This window comes from Anser anser, assembly GCF_964211835.1.
Source record: "Anser anser genome assembly, chromosome: 2".
NCBI classification, from domain to species: Eukaryota; Metazoa; Chordata; class Aves; order Anseriformes; family Anatidae; genus Anser; species Anser anser.
Genome location: NC_139721.1, coordinates 108672909 through 108695793, shown reverse-complemented (window position 1 = coordinate 108695793; position 22885 = coordinate 108672909). Strand labels below are relative to the sequence as shown.

At 42.9% G+C, this 22885-nt stretch overlaps 1 protein-coding gene across 1 annotated transcript; it reads left to right on the top strand.

Annotated features, from left to right (window-relative positions):
* The first annotated feature begins 11975 nt into the window (after window positions 1-11975).
* STMND1 (stathmin domain containing 1) lies at window positions 11976-22484 on the top strand. The gene is made up of 4 exons (XM_083826859.1): window positions 11976-14243; window positions 15130-15310; window positions 17459-17613; window positions 21748-22484. Exons 1-4 carry the CDS (start codon window positions 14160-14162, stop codon window positions 22018-22020), a joined length of 693 nt encoding a protein of 230 aa, XP_083682985.1. The 5' UTR covers window positions 11976-14159; the 3' UTR covers window positions 22021-22484.
* Window positions 22485-22885: the final 401 nt, after the last annotated feature.

Sequence of the window (22885 nt, the reverse complement as noted above, 5' to 3'; positions counted from 1 at the left end):
AGATCCCTTGGAGCCTGCCCCCAGCAAGGGCACAGACCTCAGGGCTACACGGAGGAACTCTTTCAGATTCCACAGTTTGTCCATTCAGAACCTGGAACCTCAAGGTTCACCAATATAGGCTGATGCAACTGCCCAGTGCTCCCTGTTTAGCATATGCTGACCAGGTAACAGAAATAACCTGTTAAACAGGTGGAGGACATAATGAAAACCCTCTAAATGCCAAGTGTCTAGCCTGTATTACAACTTCTTCAGCTATGGGCCCATGGCTGCATTTCTAGTGTAGCCTAGAGTGATGCTCAGCTGTTGGGCCTGTGCTCGTATATTAGCCATGACAGGGTAACATCCAGACGTATTCCAGCTCCCCCATACACTCACACTTGGCTTCCGTGGGCAGAAAGCTCTTGTGCACAGGTGGGAGAAGCACCACACTTGTCCCAGTTTCAGGCCATGCATCAGAGGACAGTCTTTGCAGTCTAGAAAAGGCCAGAGATTTGGCATTCAATAAGGTTTAATTGTCGCCAAAGGCTTCATTTGGTGTGGGATTCCTAAAATGCTGCAACACTCCTTGAAAATATTGTAACCAGCGGTGTAGAAAGTGCTGAATAAGGATTACAGCGTGACTATAAAAGCAGAGAAGCTGCTAGGGCCAGGAGCAATGGGAGATGATGACACTCTACATGTGAAACATAACAGCGTGAGTCAGGAAGAGAGCAGTGAAGAAGATGTAGATGTGCGAGATCGGGGAAATTCTTTCTCAAACAAAAGGAGAGAAAAGCAGCCCAGAGCTGTGTGAACCCTGCAAGAAACAAGTACAGAAAGGGGGGGGGGTCTGGTTCCCTACTCTCCTCCATAACCCCTCATAATCCCTTAAACATCAGAGCCACTGAAGTAATTAAGAAGAAAAACCTGCCATTAAGCATCATCTGGAATTGTGCTGTAATCATTTCTTTTTACCTTTGTTTTCCCTTCTGCAATTAAGAACTTCATTCTGCGCTGTGCTAGGATCAGTGCTTTCATTTTAAGCACGAGCGGCGCCACGAGTGACTTGAGCAAGCAGCGCCTCTAAATAGCACAGTGCCACAGACAGGCTCCTTGGGTGTCTAGAGGCACTATAAAGGCACTAGGTTGTCTCCCCATCTCACCGGCAGCACCCAGTGTGCAGATACAGATAGGTTTTCCTCTGCGGGGTGTTAACCAACACCCTCTTCTCCCCCAGCCCCTGAGCAGGAATGAGGCAGCTGCCAGGCTCCTGTCACCACAGATAGCTCGCCTGCCATCTCGTTTTCGAGAAGCAAACAAAATCCAACTCTGCCCTCCTCTGGGTAAAGCACGGGGTGTAGCGCAGGCTTATTAAATACCTCACTGCAAATCAGATCCTTTGACACAAGAGTGCTTGCAAACTAATGACATTTCGTGACACTGTCACAGATCGCTTCCTCCGTAACCTGGACGAGGCCAGCTACAAGGGAAACATTTGCCCCCAGCTTTTAGACAAGCAGCCTGTCTCTGCGTTATCAGTCTGCTCCAAAGCTTCAAGATAGTGATGGAAAGAGGGGGAGGAAGAAAAAACCCTCTACGGCTCTCCCACGCTAATTTTAATACACAGTATGCTAGCTGGTAGGCTAGGCTTTTGTAGCAGAGGAGATTAACCAGGATCTGCAGTAGCACAGACAAGGACGTGCATGTGTTGTGCCACCTATAAATAGGATCTCTACTTAACAAAAACACAACCCGAACAGCCAGCTGCTAACAGCGAGACCAGAGCCTAGGCAGCAATTGAAAGGAACACTTGTTTGCTGAACAGATCTGTGCAACCTACTCATGCTTCAATTGGCAAAAAACGACATACAGATTAACGTTTGATGAGAGGTGTTAGTATTATCTCTGAACAGTCAGGAGGGAGACACACTAAGCAAGAAAAAAAGCACTTTGAAGTGGATGTTCAGAGTAGGGCTGCGAGCAGGGCTTTCCAAAAGTGAGCATTTCCCCTCCTCAGTGGCCAAATGGCAGTTTCAGCAAGAACAAGCAAAGCCACAACAGCCAGTGCCATGCAAGGGGCCAGCTTTGCCCTGGAGAAATGCAGGTTTGAGTCCTATCTGTCACAGACTTCCTATGTGATTAGCTGCCCAACTCTTTGCTAGAGATGCAGCAGTTCCCTACCTACAGGGGTATTTCAAGAATGAACATTTTGAAGATAGGACAAGCCAGACTATTTCCCTAGCCCTAGACACTGTCCTTCCAGAGCAGACTTGAGTCACAGCAGAGGAGTGAAGATGGAAGCTGGCATTTTGCAAAATCAGAGGCTAAGCTTTTTTCTCTGGTGATGTTCTGAAGAGATGCTGGGACTGTGCTGAAATAGAGTTAAATTCTCACGAGGTATAAGAAGAGGAGAAGCAGCAGACACTTGCCAGACCATCGCTTAAAAGCTCCAGCTAAGCCAGGTCTGACAGTTTTAAAGGGCCAGCCCCAAGAAAGGTGCACTGCAGATGCTCTACAATGAAAAAAATTGCTTGGGTTTAAGGAAGAGCCAGTGCTTCTGGAAAACACTGCTTCTACCTTGTGCAGAGCACTGCTCAGGCAATGCCAGGCTGGTACCTTTGTGCCGTTCTGAGTCCCGTGAATTTGTAAGTCAGGATGTAGATCCACGAGGCCCACCTGTTTCATTTCCCAATCCAAAAAGCTTTCAGTCAGTGAAACATCTGAACCCTGACGTCAGGCTGACTTCACTGAACACCCAGTCCAAAAGGCTAAGCAGGCTTACCCCTGCGCGACTGGGCTGCCAGACACACTACGCGATGGGGCCCCTCTGACCCAAAATGCAGCCTTTCTGCCAAGCCCACCCTATGTTCCTGTGCCAGACTCAGCCCGATTAAAACAGGTGGTTGACACCTGCTGACGTGACTTCAGCTCTGTGGTTAAGCCACGGCTGCTCTTTGATCCAGTTTGCATTGTCTGTGCCATGATACACGCACCCCTGGCAGACCAGTCTGGTTTTGTGTTTGAACCAACTACACAGAGATCCTACCTCGCACGAAGCAGCAGCTTTGACACCAGAATACCTGTGCAAATAAAAATAGAGCATGAATCTTCTCCTTTTTTTTTTTTTTAAATATGGTCAGTGACAACAAGAAAAGATCTCTACAGCTCAGTAATTAAAGCCCTGGGACATTATCCGTTATCTACAGCAGTATGGATTTTATTAAACTGATTCTAGTCTCAGACCAGTCTTAAACAGCAACTCCCCAGGCTTCAGCAGCAAAACTCTCCTTTGTGCAAGCAAATCCCAAATTATGCTCAGAATTTGGAAACTGTAACAAAACAAAAATTCATCAATAACTCACCAAGAAACTTAAAACACTCAAACAGGCACTGCTGAATTTAGCAATGGTAAATCCAAGCTCTGTTAGCTTTCCTTCTTCACCTTGCTTTCAGCCAGAAGTTACTGCTCCTGCACCAGGAGCAGCAAAATACCGTTCTCAGATGTAGTCTTCACAGGCAGTCTAAGACAAGGTGCTGGCTGTACGCAAAAACACAATGCTCTGAGATATCACAGCAAAACCTGCCAGGTCGTAGCTGTCAGAGCTCTCAGAGAAAACTATTAATGCCACATTGTGAAACTTACTGTAGCACTATTATTTTAAAGGCTAAAATAAATTTTATGAAGGACAAAGTGCTCAGTCTGTCACCACTCAGCACAGACACCCTACAACTTAGGGCAAATTATGTTGTAAAGGTTTGCATAACAGAACAAGGAGCACTGAAAGCTAGAAATTCCTTTTGGAGGAAGCTAAATCTAAGTCAACATGCCTGAGAAGAAGAGCATAGGGCAGGGGGGCAATTGATGGCTGAAAGCCAGGGGACACCTTAATCCTTCTGGCTGTGAGGCTCCCACCTGGGAACTGTTTTTGACATCTAAGGATATTTTCCTTTCCCAGTGCTGCAGAGTGCATGTCAAATACCCATCAGTTCTGGAACAGGCACAGCTTGAAGTACTTTGAGAAGCTGACATTATATCAATAAGCCCATACGTTTTTCTTTGATGGCCTCAATGGGAGTCGCTTGTAAACAACAGGAGAAATTATCATGGATGTTTGAAGGCTGAACATTTGCTTAATTTACACTAAAGAAAAACATTACTAGTACCATTATGTTGGTCATATGTTAAACTACATACAGTATTAAAGATCTTTGGTGACAGGTTCACAAACCAAGTCACAGTCCCAAATGGATTTCAGACCCATTTGCCATCTTCCTTTACAGCAACTCAGGTTCCAGAGCTCAGAACATGGCCAAATGATTTTAAATGTATTTTTCATATTTATATTGTGATTGCAGCTGAAGGTGTCTGCTCACAACATGCACAACAAGATGTCATCTCCCCTCCCAGTATCAGCACCTTGCATCGTTATAAAGACAGCAGGACAAGTTATTAAAACATTCTTGCAAGCTTTCTAAAGGCATAAAGGTGGGATCCTCACAGGTCTTTAAACTGCATTGAAATCCGTCACTTTCAATCATGATTTCATGTGAATATTTCAGTTTTCCTGAAGAAAGTCATCAAAACAGAGTAACCTGCAATTATGCTTTGCTATTACAATAACTCTACCACTTCTGCTAAGCAGAAAAATGCAGATCCTGTGTGCGCTTGCTGATTTAGACAGTCCTACATTTTGCACATATATTCTCTGATGACTGCCAAAATAGCATCCTTTAGTAGATACCTTACCGAATTTTATGCGTTACCAACCCCAACGACAGCACACAATAACCTTTATGTTAAAATAAGTCTAGTCTGGGGTGGGGAAGAATCACACAAATGCACACCAGGAAAAGAGACAGCATAAAATAACTCCACCAAACACCAACCACACCAGTTTGAAAAGCGAGCAATTAGGATACAAGAGGCAAGATTTTGACTGTGTTTGCATTTCGCTTTTTCCATTTACTGCAGTAAAAGGCTGTTCTGTCGCACTCACATGGCTCTTCACCAGTTATACTTGCAAAACCCAAAGTCATTTGCAGAGGGAAATCAGCAGAGCAGCTGTCAACAGAAGAGTAAATGTTATGGTCCTATTATCATCACCCAAGCAAAATGTTGACTTAGAAACTCTCGCAATCTGGCAAGGCTCACCAAAGTCTCCATACACCCACAGCAGTACTGCAAACTTTTATTGTAAGATTTCACATTAGAATTTCACCTCAGAACGACTATTCGTGTCAGAAAAACATGGGATTGATATTCTGCTTTCACGTGCAATGACAAGCCTCGTGCACACAGAGGACGGTACCTAGTCCGAGAATCGGCTAAATCTTCATCAAATGGGGTTTGAAGAGCACTCAAGCAAGAATCAAGGCTCCTGCTGTCCCTTTACACAGGGGACATTTCCAGCCCTGACACAGGACCTACCAACTTCTTACACCTCAGCACCCACTGCTCTGGGCACACAACAGAAACAGCCCAGGCACTGCACACTTCTACAGCTGATATTCCAAGTGCTTACAGGTCCAGTACATAGCTTAAAGAGCTCTTCTTCATTGCAGCTTTTTTTTTTTAATTTTATTTTATTGTTGTGTGTGTGTGTGTGTTTTATTTATCTATTTTTGACTGTTCTGCAGCACAGCCTTGCTAGCTTCTTTCAAAAAAAAAAAAAAAAGGATGAAGCTGTGTCCATGCTCACCTGCTGGTATTGCTTTGTCATCTGACCCCTCCTTAGTAAATTAGAAAATTAATCTATGAAGTGAGCTGGGAAAGGGCACCATCCTGTGCTCTCCTGTGTAATGTCGCAGCACACCACTAAAAATAGCTGCTGCCTCCATTCCAGAGATGGAGGCTTCCCAGGAGCAAGGCACTTCTACACTCAGTGTATACACATGATATACAGCACTCTGGTATATCACCACTTGTCCATACATAAAATGAACAGACTTGTAGTATTTCCCCAATCTAGAAGTTATTCCAGCCACGCAGATAGTATGTGTCTAGAAAACACTCTTCAGCTCATTTTATTTTCCCCTCTTGAGCTGTTGTATTTAAACTTTTTTTTTTTTTTTTTAATTTCTATCTCCACAACTGCTGAAGCAGCTCCACATTTTTACTAATCTTCTCTGAAACATACAAGAGTGAAAAATGTTTTGGAAGAAATTTTGGAACCTCTTTGGGTATTCCTGTGTTTTTGTTTTTGTTTTTTAAACACTTTAAATAGAAGCAAACAGGTTTCTGATCTCAGCTGTCATGTGAACGTAGACCATTCCCCATTAAGACTGAGCAGTTGAATCGATCTATTTCTGAACAGCTTTTGCATTAGGACTCTGCATAAAAGTATAGCAGAGGACTTCAGGAACTGAGCACAAACCAGAGTTAAATAAGAACTATTTAGCTAATTCTTCGACTACAGATACATGAAGTTTGTTCCCACATACTACTTTCCACCACAAGAATGTCTAAAACTCATAGCAGGCCACCACTCAATTTATGCAGACTTATGCAAACAAAGCAAGCTACAGCCCACATCCCACAACAAACCAAGACAATAGATGAAACAGAACCAGCCCTGGGCAAGGACAGACCCAGCCTGAATGCCCTCGCTCAGAAGAAGGGAAGAGGGACAGAAGTGGAGGGATACTCCACGATAAAGGGAAAGGGCCTGCTGAATGAAGCAGTGGAAGCAGCGATTGCAAAAGGTTAACACACAAATACATGACCATGATCCAGCTACGGTTAGAAGTGGCTGGGAGTTTGAGGGAAGTTGCCAACAAGCAGAGGAGCAAAGCTGTGGCACAGCTTCTTTAGAAGCTCTAACAATTTTGTATTAAACACCTGCCAAAGCGGCATTCGGTCACTGTGCAAGAAGCATGCTTACGACGAGATGCTCGCAGCAGTGATGGAGTGCGTTTGGCAGTCGAAGGAGATGAGCAGCGCCGGCTTCACCTCGTGGCACGGCCAGCCTCCCAGCAGAAGAGAAATGCCACTAGGAACAAGCAGTTCCCTACCTCACCCCTGCTGCCTGCCAAGGGAGCATGAGAGGCCGCTGCTTTGTGTTTGCCTGTTGGAGTTCAGAAAAATAGCTCTTGAAAAGCTTTGCTCAGCACACCCTGAATTCTGCAGACAGCAGCGGAGCTCTAATTAACAGCGCAGGCCTCATCGCAGCTAACTATTTTAAAAAAATAAAAGCTAATACATGAATACTCCAATTTAATCCAGAAGGCAAAGAGATGAAACAGAGTCTGCAAGGCTTTCCCTGGAAAACAGCTATTACATGCCCCATTTCTCATTTCAGGAGCATCCTGAGCCCAAAGCGCAGCAGCTTTACATGCAGACAAGCTGAAAGCAGAATGCCCACAAGGACAGTTCAAATCTGAAGTCCAACCAGCTTCACAAATCTCCCTCACCTCTAACATAGGAAAGCTGCAGTCAAGTCAGGCAGAGCCTCTACATTTCTGCCAGACACCTAGATTTCAGACAACAGCATTTTGGAGCCAGCTGGGGCTCCCTTGGGACAGCTGTCTTTCGGGAGTGGAGTCGTCCTGTCCCGTGGAAAGGAGCTGTAGCATCGCTTCACATGTGAGGCCGACGCCTGGAATTTTCCCTGCCTGCCCCAGCAGTTATAAGTGCATGGGATCGTGGGCCCGCTTCCCACCTCTGCAGGGTGACTTCCCCTAACTGCAGTCTTACCCCGGTGGTGAGCAGAGGCTCAAGGTGGGGCTGTCTGTACACATCCACACCTCCTCCTCCACCGGCACCTCGCGTAGCTTGTTCCCAGGCACGGGGAGGCATTGCCAGGAGCTCCTGATTTATGCTCACCCTTCCTGCCACACACACACAAAGGCTGCCCTATTCTGGTTTACCCCAGCACAAGGGTACGCACTCCCAGGTTCCTGTACTCCCTTGGCAAAGCGAGTTCTGGCTTAGCCCCCAAAATCTAAAGGAAAGAGTCCAAACAAGACGTGGCATTACTCCAGCCGAGCAGGTACAGGTCTAAAGGGGTCTGAAGAGAAGGCAGGCTCAGCCCAGCAAACTGAGGTGGTGCCTCTGACCTGTTCCCGGCCCACCTGACCCAGAGGCTGCCTTCCACCAACATTTACTACAAATGTTCAATGCAGATCAAAAAACACTTAATACTTAATGCTTAATTACTTAATGCTGGGAACGAGACTCTTTCCTACCCTATAATCTGCAAGGACTGTGGCATAAACACAAGGTTCCTCAGAAGACCAAAATACCCACCAATTCCCAATGTGACAACACAGATCCTACCGAGACCAACAGATACACCTGGAACTTTCACCGGCAATTTCTGGAAAGACGGAAAAGGCTGCTGCATTTGGACAAAAACATCTCTGATACACACAATTAGTATCACACCCTAATACAGATAAAACCCCATTTAAGGCCAGCCTGAATTTTTATTTAAAAAAAAAAAAAGCACTATGCAAAAGCCACCGTGAACACTGTATCTAGAGAAACACAGCCTAGCATAACCTGCTCTCATCTATTAAGTAGCACCATACCTGAGTCTTCTAGGAACAGGAATAGGCAGAAACTTTCTCTTACGAGAAAGGAAGACACCCAGTTTTGTCCAAAACTCTCACTTCCTACTTATTATTCCTATTTCCTTGAACTGTCACACGTTCATGAGAAAGTTGCAGTCCCAAAGAGACACTTGGAGTACACCTCCTCCTAATACAGGCTCAAGGAGGGATTTGGTGCTATTATAGCTGAATAGCATTCAGTCAGTTGGGGAAATTGAAACAATAACATATGCGAAGCAGCTTGAGACTTGAGGATGTGAACTATACAGAATTAGTTAACAGAATTTTTTTTCTGAAACCCACACTCTCACCATAACTTTCATTTAGTAAATCTGAATAAGAAATATATTCAATGGCAACACAATCTGCATGTGAACAGTCTGTGAAGAGAGACTAAATTCCATGAATCGATAATTTGTTTCAATTGTCCTCGTTCTGTTTACTACAGGGTGTTTGCCGAGTATTAACTTATTAATATTGTATTAACGTTGGACACCATCCATGTTAAATCTCTGCATAAGGCCAAGTGAACAAGGTGTGCATTTATTTGACTTCAAAGGGAATGGAGCATCTGTGGAAGTGTTTTCCAGACTGTGCTGGACTTTATTAGCTCTGCTGTCATAAGTTCAGAAAAATCTCCACAACAGCTAAATTTGAGACAAGAGATCCTTCATTTAATTTATCCTATCTTTTGTAAAACTTGGATTTATATAATTTTGGTATTGTGTGCAGTATTGTAGTTAACGTTAGCCTAATAGCTATGGAATATTTATTTCCATTAAAAGGTTGGCCTGTTGAATATTGACGGAGCTGCCTGAAATCTCTCCTGTTTACAACATTTGTTCTAGCTAAAGTGATTTGGAAGAATTTGCTAATCAACTGTAACTACTTCCCACCCATAAAACTGATGGAAAGAAGGGAAAAAACAGCTAGTAGGATCCAAAGACAAACACTTTTACTTATAACTCTGTAAAGAGAAATTCCGCTCTCTCCATATGGTTTTCTCTTGGCTTTTAATCATCTTTTCATTGGCTTCCAGCTGGCTGTCTCACTATCATCTAGCAGTATCACTAGCAAGACCAACTTGTTATGCTGAAGTCAGGCACAGAAAGAGGAGAGCTACAGAGCAGCACGATTGGATGCAGCAAGCTTTACGAGGGGCACATCAAGCAAAAGCAACACATGGCAGGGTCGCTTCGCTTGCCTCGGCAGAGCAGCCGCTGCTGTGTTCCCGAAACTCTGCAGCAGGTCTGTGCTGGCGCTTTTTAGGAGTGGGAGTGAAGAACAGCTACTACAATTGAAGCTCTGGGGAAATTCTGCAGGCAGAAGTGTAATTACCTGAGTGGGAATTCTGGCAGAAAACCCAAACCTCTTTCTCTCCTTAAATAGAAACAAATGCTGTGCAGTCACCATGGAGAGATTACGCACGGCGTTTGGACCACATGCAGCACTGAAATACAACACAGGCCAGAAAGCCAGCCACGGAGCTGGCTTAGCGATACACCGCCAACAGGCGGTTCTCTGGTGACTACCCAGTCAGTTGGTCTCCTTCTCCATCTTCCCCTTCCCAGTCTTCCAAATATTAAGCTTTATGCCAAAACTCAGGCTCCACACGGAAACCCAGCTCTGCAAGGTGTTCAGCCCATCTGGGAGGTGCTTAGAGCATGACCCTAACCACTGGGGTAAACTTTTACTGATGCAATGCCCTTCTGGAGGAAAGTTTCAGCCCAAACAAGTCACCTGATTTTCCTCTTGTCTTACTGAAAGCAGCTGACTTGTTTGGGCTGAAACTTCCCCATGACCATCACCATCCGTATGTGTTTTTAGACATTGTTTGGAAAGCTCTCGTGTCCCATTGCTCTAGGTCAAAATTCAGCAGGAGACCAGTGTTTGCCTCAAGTGCCTCCACAGCACACGCTCCATGGAGGCAACAGGGCAAGAATTTCTTGGCAGGTGTCAAACCCATTGCACGAACATGGGGAAAGTGCAGCGCACACGTGGTACAGAAGTCCAGCACTTCACACAGGGCTGCTCTTTGCCAGTCCTGTAGTTGGGCCCACCCGTAAGGCAGAAGCCCTGACAAGTTCATCTGCTTCCATCCAGGTAAGATTTCAACTTGGGAACAGAACACTACAGGGAAAGAAACATTATATAGCCCCTGGCTGTGAAAATCCCCTTGGATTCAGCTAAGCCACCAGTTTTTGAAGCACAGCAGCTCTCACGTGGTTTCCAGAGGCTTTGACTTCATTTGCAAAATTTCTCTGTTTCGGTCTGCATCCAGTGTTTCTGGTTTCTAGCCACCTCATGCAGCGATGCCCATCTCCTCTTTCTCAGCCTATCATCTCTCCCTATCCCTTCCTTCTGCCCACTCCACAGCTCAGCTTGTTTTCTGTCTTCTGCCCCCTCAACCTCAGCTGCAGCCCCACCTCCCTCCTTCAGGGGATCTTTCCCCTCTGCTCCATGGTCCTTGTCTCTAGCAGCCAGCTTCTTCCTCAGGACTGCAGCAGCATCACAAGAGCACAGGAAAAATGGGAGTCTCTCTCTCCCGGCACGGGCGTGTCATGGGCTGCAGTCTTTCAGAATCCTTCTGGCCTCAAGCTCTCTCCCAAACAGCTATTTTTGTTCACCAGTAGTCAGGGCACTTCCTCCGCAGCTGCCTAACTATTCCAGCCTATTTTCAAAGAGAAGCATCAATGCTAAAAGTTCCTGAAAAATCCACCCTGTAGCTTCCTACTGTTTGAACATAATAGGGATGTTGTCAGACTAAAAATTTCAGAAATTTGCCTCTCCCCCTTCATATCTGCCAAGTTTAGTTTTGTTAATAACTTGAGCCAGCCTTCAAGCACTAGGAAAGTGTTCTTTATCCCAGTACATATCAGGCTGGTGATACTACATGAGAAACTTCCACTTACCAAGACCAACAAAAAGTCGCTCTGTATCAGGAATGCCATTATGTGGATAGTCCTTTTCTCACCTTCGCTGCTGCTCACTAATTTAAGAGCTTAAAGAGGAGACAGCTGATAAGGCTGCAGACACTGAGAGGCCTTGCCTGCCATTCAGTTCTCCAAATCATCCTGCAAGCCACCGAATAGTTTTGGATTTAAGATCCAAAAACAGCTCTGGTCATTTTAAAATATACATACATTTCAACTTCCTCCGTGTAACACAAGCAATTATGGAAACAGCTGTTTCTGATTTCATAGTGATTTTTCCCAACATGCACATCCGTGTGACTGGCTTTTGGTTTTCATTCTCACAAGACAAGGCACAGAGACCTGCACTTTTTCCCTTCCCACCACTATTAGCTTTTTCACAGCTCCTCTCTCTCCAATTACAGTGTTGCGCTTCACATATGCTATATCCCGTGGGTTTTCTTGAAGGAAAATATCCTATATTTGTATGCATTGGGAACTAACACATGTCCTGGTGCATTGCTAGTAGTAAAACATGCCTATTCTTAATTTTACAGATTGATGAAAAGCTACTAAAATGAGGAAGACTTTCCATTATTCTCGGTCAGCATCAGCATGAGAGCAGTCTGCTCTTGAAAGCTTGTAGCTCCTATTGCTTGAAAACAATGGTCACCATGTCAATTTAACCACACGCACAAGAGATTCAAGGGTCAGGCTCTAAGCGTACAAACTGTGAGATCTAAGAAGGTCCTTTTCATTCCATAAATATGAACATGTGCATTTCTCATGCTACTTGTTAGATCCTGTATATCTCCTAAAAAGGAAGGCAACCGATTGCTGTACCAATAATTAATTTGTAAAATATGAATCAAAGCTTTCCTGGTTTCTGATTAGGCTACAACCTGTGATTTTATATTCAATCCATTTCCTTACTTTAGAAACTGAATTTCAGTTTCAGTATTTTATTCCCTTATGTTTGAAGGAACAAACAAAAGTCACCTTTTAGCAGCGACTAAAATTTCACTATTGCTTACTTATAAACAAGTTTTAGAACTGCACTATCACTGCAAGTGTTTAATCAGGAATTCAAGCAAGAAACTCAGCCTGTGCATCACATCCTGGCATGCACCAAGTAACAATCACATTTCAGCATTACCACATACGACCAAACATCTAAGAGGGGAGGAGCAACAGAACAGAAACAACAACAAACCAGCGCACCAAAAGGTTGACGTGAATTCTGTGCAAGTTCAAAGAGGACATAAGTATCAGGTCCCTGTTGGTTATTTGTAGAGATGGGGTGTGGGGGGAGAACAAGCAACAACATTTCTTGACACTTGTTTCTCAAGAGACAGTACATTCACATTTGAGAGTTCCTGGCACCTCTAGGATGCCAGCACAGTTAGGTTTGAACAGGCATACACGTGGCTAGAGATGCTAGCTGCATCCTGGAAGTCGTATAATAACCTTAGTGCAGTGTTTTGCACAGTCAAAAAAAGGCATGCTGAGGTGGGGAAGATCACTTCAGGCTCACTGCCATGCAAATGAGTTTGTGTGGATTTCCAGCCAGACCAGCTGACAAGTTTGGGCTGCAGACAAGAGGAACGCAGAGGGCTGCCTGCAGCCATGCCTACAGAATGATCTCCTAGGCTGGAGCCATTCTCTCCGAGCACTGGGGTTCATTTGATGCTGAAAGCTCATCAACCTTACTACATGAAGTATGCATTTGTCATGTAAACATCTCAGTTTCACAAACACGGAAAAAAAATGGACAAATTTTACAGTAAGTTTTCTGATATGGAGTACAGTCACAAGCTGACATTTATCTGTTACGAGGATCTCAGGACACAAAATTTCTCATAAGCATGAGGTATTTTGAATACTTTGATTTCACACAAAGTGTCTGTTTCTGTCAACATTTGCAAAACTAAAATTTATTTCTTTTAATTATAACAATTGATGATCTCAGCCAAAGTAACCTGAGACACGACCGGTTATGATCTTCAACTGACAGCACTCCATTAACTCTGCTATCTTTTATAAAACTTCTTGGAAGCAAATCTCCAATCCCCCGTCTCCTACAAACATCTACCTCAAAGGACACACACAGAAGCAAGTGATAATCAAGAAAGCGTACAATGATTTTGGAGGACATTTAAAACATTTTCCCTAACCACAGCCAGTCCTTGTCTCCTGACTACTTTTACTCTCATTTAAAGGTTGCCTTGCTGTTTGGAATTGCAGATCCAGTGCTTATCTTTTCCAATTTCTAATGCTAATGAAGAATACTTAAGAAATCCAACCAGACACCAATGTGAGTACTTATTTTACCTGACAGTATCCTGTTCCTATAAAAAAAAAAAAAAAGCAAAAAAGCTGAAGACACTCAAGTGCCTTCAGCTGAGTTCCCACAGGAGGTTCCCTACTCCTCTCAGTGACCTGCAGAGATTTGCTGCTTCCAGACCCACATCCCCAGCTGGCACAGAAGAAACACACTCCCTCTCAACTTCAGATGAGGGTGCTTGGACAAAGATGGTGACGTCTGTATGCCAGGACACAAGAAGAAAGCCTTCTGTGGTGTTATTTATTATAGCAACAGGCCCTGGCAACAGTTGGACTCCATGGTGATAATGAATAACCAAGCTCCTAAGGAAGAGATGAGGGCATTCCTACTCCCTGGACCTGCAGCAAGGAGAAGCAGATGGTCACAGTTTCGCCATGGGCTGCAATACTTCTAACAGGGTCGCTGTAGCACAGCTGCCTTCTGAGGAACTAGAGAAGAACCAAGAAGCCAAAAGCCAGGTAGTGACTTCTTCCAGACTCTCTATAAAGTATGTTACTAGATGTCTTAGCACGCGAGCATATAAGGATGTGTGTATCCAGAGACATGTTTTTGCTGACGTAACCGTAGCTCAGATGCTTTCAGGGAGCTCTTTAAGAGAAGGGTTATCACTTGGCTTAATCCAACTCTTACACTACAGGGGAAGTAGACCCACCATTTGGTCACACGCACGACCTGATTTTATAGCACTGGAAAAGCTGCCTTTCACGGTCTCTGTCACTTACCTCATGAGAGAGGCAATTAGAGGCACTTATCTCCCACACCAGTGTGGAATTACAACACTTCAGCAAGGTGGGTTTTGCCATAAAATGTTATTATGAGGCAGGGGACTTGTATATATGCAAATACTCCACGGTACATGTGCACGACCACTTTGTGTGGTTTGCATAGTTGAGCTGGATCAAGTCCAAACACGCAGAGAAGAGACAGAAGTACATCTAGGCTCTAATCCTGCATTCTTTGTAGGTTCAAAGCTCTTGTTTAGAAGGTACATAGGTTAAGACCTTACCATGTGCTAATTTAAAACTCTCGGAGTTTAAATTCCTAACCGCTGACCCACATACAGATGGCACTTACAAGTACTGAAACAACACCCCAATACAGCCATACCAGATTATGGACACATCCAGGCTTAAGGTCGTTGCTTCCTTTCCAAAATGCTATAAGAGACCCTTCATCACCATGAACATCAACCTGTGACAAAACACGGATAAGTATCAGGAACCACTATCTTCCACTCCACTTTGAACCTGTGGAATCTCTGGGACTATTTTAGACATTGCCTTCTCCTTAAACGTTTATGAATCCTCAAGGACTTCTCTCATTTCTTTTTTCATTTTCTTGTAGACTACAAGTGCCAGCATTGCTAGAACAGGGGCTGTCACCTCATGGGATGGGGCAGCTTGGCCAGTGGGCACTTCAGAGAGAGGAAGCAAAGTTGAAGACAAGGCCAGAGAAGGAGACTCCCCTGAGGAATTTGCAGAAAGATTTACGCCTTCTCAAAAAAGAAGCAATGTGCAAAGCACAGGTAAATAGTACCTGAAGGTCACACCAGCTCCACAGGGACCCAGGAATGAATCATCATGAGAGTCTATTGCTACAGCCAGCTTCAATCCACAGTAACGTTCATCCTGCGACACCACAAGGGTTGAGCTCCTAGCACTACTTTAAAGCCATGCAATAGTAGTGGAAAGTATTTCCTAACCACCGGTTATGTTCTGCAGCACGACTCAGCCCTCACTACGAGCACAGGCGGCAGGGTATATACACTTTTCTTGGCAGACTCTTGGAGCAGACCAAGAGAACAAACTCGCTCAGCCTTGTCCCCACAGGTCACCCTCGCTAACAGGGATTAGGGCGCACCAGGAGCGCACACTGCCCACGCTAGTGCTGTTGGTCTGCTGCCATCACGTGGAGGGGGTTGTTTGTCTTAAACAACAAAATAGTGAATACAATTCTCCTGACTAGCATCAGGTGTAGACAGTAAGTAAATGCCACATTACTCCTTAAGTTTACAACCCAAAGTTTCAGGGCAAGTTATTATACAGAAAAAATAATAAAAATCCCAGAAGTTGTCACAGTAATAAACAGAGATCTGCCAAGAACTTTTCTAAATTTCTTAAGAACAAGGGAACATTTAAACCCAAACTCTTCTCTAACCTTAGGATACTGATGTAGTAAGAGGACGGAAAATGGAAAAGCAACATAGTCTTTGGTGACTATGAAGTCCCCAGTTTCGTAGTTTAACTCTATTTTTCAAGTGCTACGAACAGCTTACATTTCAAACACTAAATCAAATATCTAAAGTGGCTGTTTGCTCTTTATCATAAAGAAGGGTTGCAATAAAATATTCCAAATTGAACAAAAAAGGAATAATTACTGGTGTTTGCTATTCATTACAGAGGACTTAACTCCCAGTGCCACAGAAGGACGTGATGAAAGGATTTCATTTCAGATTGAAAAAAATGATTTGCTTGCTCTGAAAGCGTTTCATTTAGAGTTCCTTTTCTTCCTCCTTGCTAAAAGACAACTTCACAGGAAGCTTCTAAACAAAGTTTTTGAAATCATGCTTAAAGCTTCTGTTTCAAGACAAGAAAACCAAGATATATCAACTTCATTTTTTTTTTCTGAATGCATGTATTAGTGAAACCAATACAATTTCACATCTCTTGTCAATGCTGCCTACTCATCGTGAGTTTTTATTTTTTTGCCAAGGTATGTTTTGGTGTATACTGGCTTCTGACATCTACATGTGCTGACTGACAGCTGAGCCCCAGTGCTTTTTGGTTATTTTAGGAGAGGTACAGAGTCAACTTATACAAGGTGGTAGACGTTCTGCATTTTTGTTTTACTACCCGATATAAAAGAGCCAATGTTGCCATACCCACTCTGCTTATAAAGAGTGGCAGATGTCAGATAACTGACTTTGATTTAGTCCAAGTATTCTTCATACAAAAGCTCTATTTTCTGCCAGTAGAGGTTGGGCAGATGGTATAACTGTCAACTGAGGGTTGAAAGATCTGATGTGTCTTGGCAGTAAGTTATTCATTGTTTATTCATATCTAATATGGGGAAACTGAACAGCCACTCAGAAGGGTTACCAAAATAACTTGGTTTTTATTCTTAATTGCTGTTTATAAAAATATAATTGTTGTATTGTTGCATTTAAGTATGATCATACGCAGTCCTTTTGTGACAAAAATCATAGACAATGAAAGCATATGAAAGTTAGCACTTGTTTAACAGAAGAGCACGGTGATCCTTACAAGATGGCCTATGAATAGGCTTGTATTATCAATCCTACATTGTCTTTCTCTAATCAGCTCACCGAACATTAGAGAACTTGAATTGTAAAGCGCTCTCCATGGCCCCTGTTTGGGAACATGCTTAGGAATTGCCTTGACAAGCCTTCGGCACATGCTTCCATGCTTTCCTGCATACGGCCCTCCAGGTGTAATTGGCCACAGTGCAAAACTGAACTCCATTTTTCCAACCACTAAAAAGCTTACTGCAATGTTTAAGCTGTGAAGAGAGCCTCAAGCAGGCCTTCTCCACTGATGTTCTCAGTATGCAACCTCTTCAATTAAACCTCTGGCACTGGAAATAGCGTTCAAACAAATCTTTGTGATCTAAGTGCTCTACATGTAATAAATTCTAATGTTTTCACTTCTTGAAGATGCACTGCTCACCAGTGAGTTCATCAGTCAATCACGGCCCTTACAAGAAATAGAGAGACAAAAATCATCAGACATTCTTGAGGAGCTGAGGATGCAGGGGATAATCAGGAGCCAAAGCACTACTGCCAGGACTGAAGAGGTGTATGAAAACAAGGTAAGCATCATTGTATAACACAGGACCTCTGCTACAGAGCTCTGACCCTTCTGTGAGCTCCCTGAGACTGACCTTCTGCACATGCAAAGCATCCAGGCATACCTCCTCTAAGATTTCATTGGCAAGTTGTTTAACAACAGAGAACTGTATTACGGGGATGTTAATACAACAGAAGTTGGCAGCAGTTTTCTTTTAGCTGTTTACAGCTTCCAGGCTTGTTTCAAATGGGTACAGTGGAGACTGTGACAGTATTAAAGGACTCCCTGGGAAATTACAAGCCATAAACTTGTTTCTCAAGCCTGCAAAACTAGGAGAAATATCACTTCCAGGACTTACAATTACACTTAAGTGAAGAACTCGGAAATCCTAAATATTCACATTTCTGAGAAATTTGCAATTTGCATTTGATCTCAGACTCAGAAACCATTAAAAAAAAAAAAAAAACGTTTTGTAATCATTTTATAGAATAAGTATTTGATTAAGAAACTATTCTGAGTAATAACCTAAGACTTATTCTGGCTTCCGAATTCAAGCTTATTCTTTGTTGTCAAGCTTTGTGTTAAAGGTCAGTTGCTTCTTACAGATAGGGTTTCAAGTACAGACAGCAGGAGGGAGGAGGTCTATAAGGAGTTTGCAAGAAGTTTAATGCCATTTGTGGATGTGTCCTAAGTATGATCTTAGCACTACCTGGACACAGTGAACACAGAAACAATTCCAGCTCTAACCAAGGATGATTTTGAGTAGCTTTGCAGTTTGAGGCAACCTATTTACACATCTCTAACATTGGCCACTTACATTAAGGTAACATGGAAGCCTTCATAAAAAGGACTAAACAAGCAAATGCCACCTTGCTGTCTGGCCACTGGTGCTGCACAACACATCTCCTATTGCCATCACTTTGGAAAATGGGGCTGGAGGATATCTGAGTACAGCTTCTCCGTAGCCTTATTTCCCCACAGATTTTTCGAGTGCCTGAAGGGATTATCCCCTCTGCGGCTAGATTTAGGTAACATACTGCAGGCAGGTTTTTGTATTTTTCCCCTTCTGAGACAGGAGAGTGTCTGTTCCTTTTTCCTCCTGTATTAAAAAGCTGTCTAGTATTAAATTACACAATTTTATTGACAGAAGCTCAGTCTGAGCTATTTTTCCTTGGAGAGTTTCTATATCCCTCCCCTCAGCAGAAGGAGGGTTGTGTTTTTTTCTCTTTAATATTAAAAAAAAAATCAATACAGCTTTAAAAAAAATGAGCCTTGTACTTTTTCACTAACAAAGCCAACTTTTCCAAGAAATATTTTACATTCAAGCTGGGCCCACTGCTGGGCAGCCTACAAGTGAAAACATAAATCTGTCACTAGGTGCTAACTGTTAGCTCTCCCTTAGTAGCAATAGAAAATTTGGCCTGTGCTGCCTCCTGTAAGAATAATTTATTACATTAGAACTAAAAATCCAGCAGATTACCTATGAATAGAGGGGCTAAATGTACTGAATACAGGCACAGTAGAAAAGAGTTATAGCCTAACATATCCCAAATTACAACACGCAGCTATGAATTTTGAGCATTAACACATGGGTAAAGTGACACCTGAAATTTTAAAATTGACCATGTATAAGCATGAATGGCTTTGTGCTGAATTTCAGTCCAGCACTAGCTCCAATGAAGAAAAACACTCAGACTTCACCACACTACCAGAGACTAGTACAACCAGGTTTGAGATTGTTTTTACAGTAATATTGGAGATTGAGATATCCTTGCAGGAGTTTTCCCTTCCTGTTTGCAGTTCTGTTCCATAGAAGTATTTGCATCCCTTAAGCCATGGTAGCATTACCCATCTTCTCAGGATTTCCTACTGCTGCCAAAACTGTGAAACAGTTTTTCAGCCTTCAGTCTTTTGACTGTCCTTCACTTCGTCCTGAACAAAGGAACTCCGAGCAGCATAGGCTAAGATGCCTGTTTCTACACATCACTGCTCTAAAGGACCAGAACTTCTGAGAGCAACATTTCATTGGTCCAGTCTAACTGAGCCAGGAAGAGCTGTACACATCACAGGATAAACTAGCCTCTACAATTTTAACAGTAGCTCTTAATAAAATTTCCAGTAGAGCCAGACTTCAACCTAAAATATAGATGGCTAGGTTTCTTTGAATTATTATGTTTTGTCCTTTTTTTTTTTTAATTATTTTTCACAGTAACTGCTATTTTTCTTCCAGTGCTTCAAAAAGATTTTAGCTGATGTCAGATTAAGCTTTTAATAAACACTGGACACTTAATTCATTAGTGTACCAGTAGTTGTGGCATATAATCTATCAAGTACCTTTTTTCCAAGTCTACCTATGTGTATAAGCTAGAGGGTAACCAAAAGGACCCAAAGCTAGTTTCAAATAGAGCAGTCTACAGGAATTTGATCCACTTACCATGAGTTAGCATTTACAAAAGATGTACAAAGGTTATTCTAGCTTTTCCATTGCTGTCAGCTTTCAGTGTGGGTTCCTTGATCTCCCACAACTATTGAGCTCAAAGATAAGTTATTTGCTCAGCTTATGTAGACACAGAACAACCCAGAAAGCAGCCTGTTTGCTAAATACCCTGTTTAGTTTGGACATATAGGGAAGAATTCTCAATATATTTCTTTCTGTACAGTCCACTTTTTTATCTTGGGTAAGAAAATGACAAGCTCAGTATTCGATACCTTCCCACTTTGGGCTTTCATTAGAGTGCCCTTTGTCATTAGAAAAGAGGTGGTGCTTTTTTTTCTTTTTTTTTTTTTCCCCAAAGGGGAAGAAAAAAAAAGAAGTCTTTTGTTTCTTTTTTATGATGATTGAACATTACTTTGTTCAGATTTTTTGGTGTGTCATCTGCATCCAAAATGTCTTCTTTGTATATCAGGTTTCTTCCTACTGATTCATGCTCTGCCTTCATCTCACTAAATGAGTCATCCTCTACACTATTTGCAGCACTTAACACTTCTGGCAGTGAGGCCTGACTTCTAGGGTTATTTATGGCAGCAGAAGTCTGGGGAGCAGGTAACTCAGGAGACTTATAAACAGGACAGTGAGTATTTCACCATAGGTCCTTGGTTTGAGTTCAACACTACTAAAACTGTTTATCATACGGACAGCAGTAGACTTCAGCTTCTTAGATGGTCAAATAATCACCGCACCTTTCCAGCAGTAAGTGCTGCCCTCTCAGCAGAGATCTAGGAGTGGGCTGCTCATTTGCATGCAGTAGAGGCCAGCAGTATCATGATTATGAAGCTCTACCAAAATCATTCTTAAATCTCTTCATTAGTAGTAAAGTAACTTCCCTAAACACCCATGGCCTCATTACCAAATTCCCACATCTGGTGGGCATACAGCAACATTGCAGGCTTCAGACGCATCACTCACTAGAAAATGGGAATTCTCACTGCAAACACTCACTCATGAGTGAACACTGAGGATATTAGCACATTATTTCCAGGCTTCTTTTGGTATCAGAGTACATCACCTCTGTGCAGGGGAAAAGAAAGCAGAAGGTAAGCAGCAAAGTGTCATTCCAACATCAAAATCCACTCTGCTGAAAGCTTTCTATGTCTCTACAGAAAGATGCCCTGGAAGAGACATTGAAGAAGCCACCAGCTAGGCTAGAAAAAATTTGGTTTGAAAACAAGTAGATGATTTTACAGAAAAGGACATGAAAATTTTAATGAACAGAAAAACAGGTCATCTGATTCTGCTACGTATTCTCCAGCATTTGCTTCACCACCTAAAATCCTCTGCTTTTTATAAACTGACTTAATGCAGACAGTTTACGTGCAAGGTACTACCAAAATCTGACCAGTGGCAGCACAGTGGATCCTGTATTTATCTAATAGGTGTCAAAAGGCCATATAGATAGTTTACTTTTTCTGAAAGCTGAAAGATTATCCTAAAACTATGCATAGGAGAGGAGCCTCTGGAGCAGTTTTTCCTGTAATAAAGCGATGTATCTTCTATGGACACCAAAATAAATTGGCTAAGTTCAGTGCTAACTGGAGTAGTATTCTGATCACATTTGGGTTAAAAAAAAATAAAATACTATTGCACGTGTTTCATGCCATCTTCCATGTACTTCCATCCCTCTTTACAAAGCAATGGGGTCTCTCTGTTTTGTTTTAGATTAGGGAAGAGGAACTGAGCAATACAGCACAACACACTGCATTATTCCCAGCAACTGCCCACCAAACTACAGGTGAACAGACTGAGAAGGACTGCACAAGTTGCGGAAGTCATGGAAGGACAGACAACCCTCAACCCTCACCTTTAGATGAGGAGCCTGGTGTACTGATAATGGAAATAACTGCAGGAGAAGCCACAAATGATTACACTGAGGGCTCTACCATCGAGTCTGATATAAGTTACAACTGCATCAATGAAACAATCTGGATCTAAGCTGTCTTGAAAAAAGGGAACCTCTATGCTCCCTACAACTGTCTTTTCCTGGAGCATAAGTAGACAATTTATCTCGAGGGGACAGCTGAGCCCTGCTACCACCTATTTCATCTGGGGAAACTGAATCTAATTTCAAGTTCTTACACACTAGTTGAAAGAAAAAACAAATAAGAAAATCAAGGAAGAGATAAATTAATGACCAGCCTGTTTGCTCTTTAAGTCTCTAAGTTTGAGCACATACACATTACCATGGTTCTATTAAATTTATTAAGTTTAGCTCACTTCTTGGATGGCCACATAGAAAGATCCCCTTTTCCTAGGCAGCAGAGAACCGGAGGTTGGAAATGCATTGTAATCACTCAGAAAGGCAGACATGTATGGGGAAAAGAAAAAAAAAAAGTGAACAGCTGCAAGGATTTGGGGTAGAAGAACATGATGGGACCCTAAGCATAAAAACAATGAGTTTTAACTCACTGTGCAGGGCAGCTGGCAGAGAGGTGAGAGCTTCAGATAGCAAGGCAACAACAAGCCACAGGAATGTCTACGCTTACAAGGAAAGGACAGAACAAGTACTGGAAATACAATGGAGAAAACAATTAATTGGTTGAGATATACAGTGTACACGTGAGTTATCACTATGTATAGGAAGAAGATGCCTATTTTCATAACAGAGCAATGCAGTTGGTCAGTCTTTTGAATGCCCCACGCCCGACCTCCAACATGCACACAACATTTACTGTAGCCAGCTCTTCCAAAAGCTGGAAGTAAAACAATGGTGGCATTTGTGTTCTACCTGTTACCAGCCCTACCACCCCCTTCTGGTTTGTCTCTAAATATGCCCAGTCCCCACTTCCATTTGTGCCAC

Bases quoted from the DNA above. Each gene is read 5' to 3' on its own strand.
- STMND1 (XM_083826859.1), top strand. From the start codon at position 14,160: ATGGGCTGCAATACTTCTAACAGGGTCGCTGTAGCACAGCTGCCTTCT. The intron at 15,311-17,458 runs GTAAATAGTACC...CACTTCTTGAAG, and splicing joins AAGCAATGTGCAAAGCACAG to ATGCACTGCTCACCAGTGAG. The intron at 17,614-21,747 runs GTAAGCATCATT...GTTTTGTTTTAG, and splicing joins AAGAGGTGTATGAAAACAAG to ATTAGGGAAGAGGAACTGAG.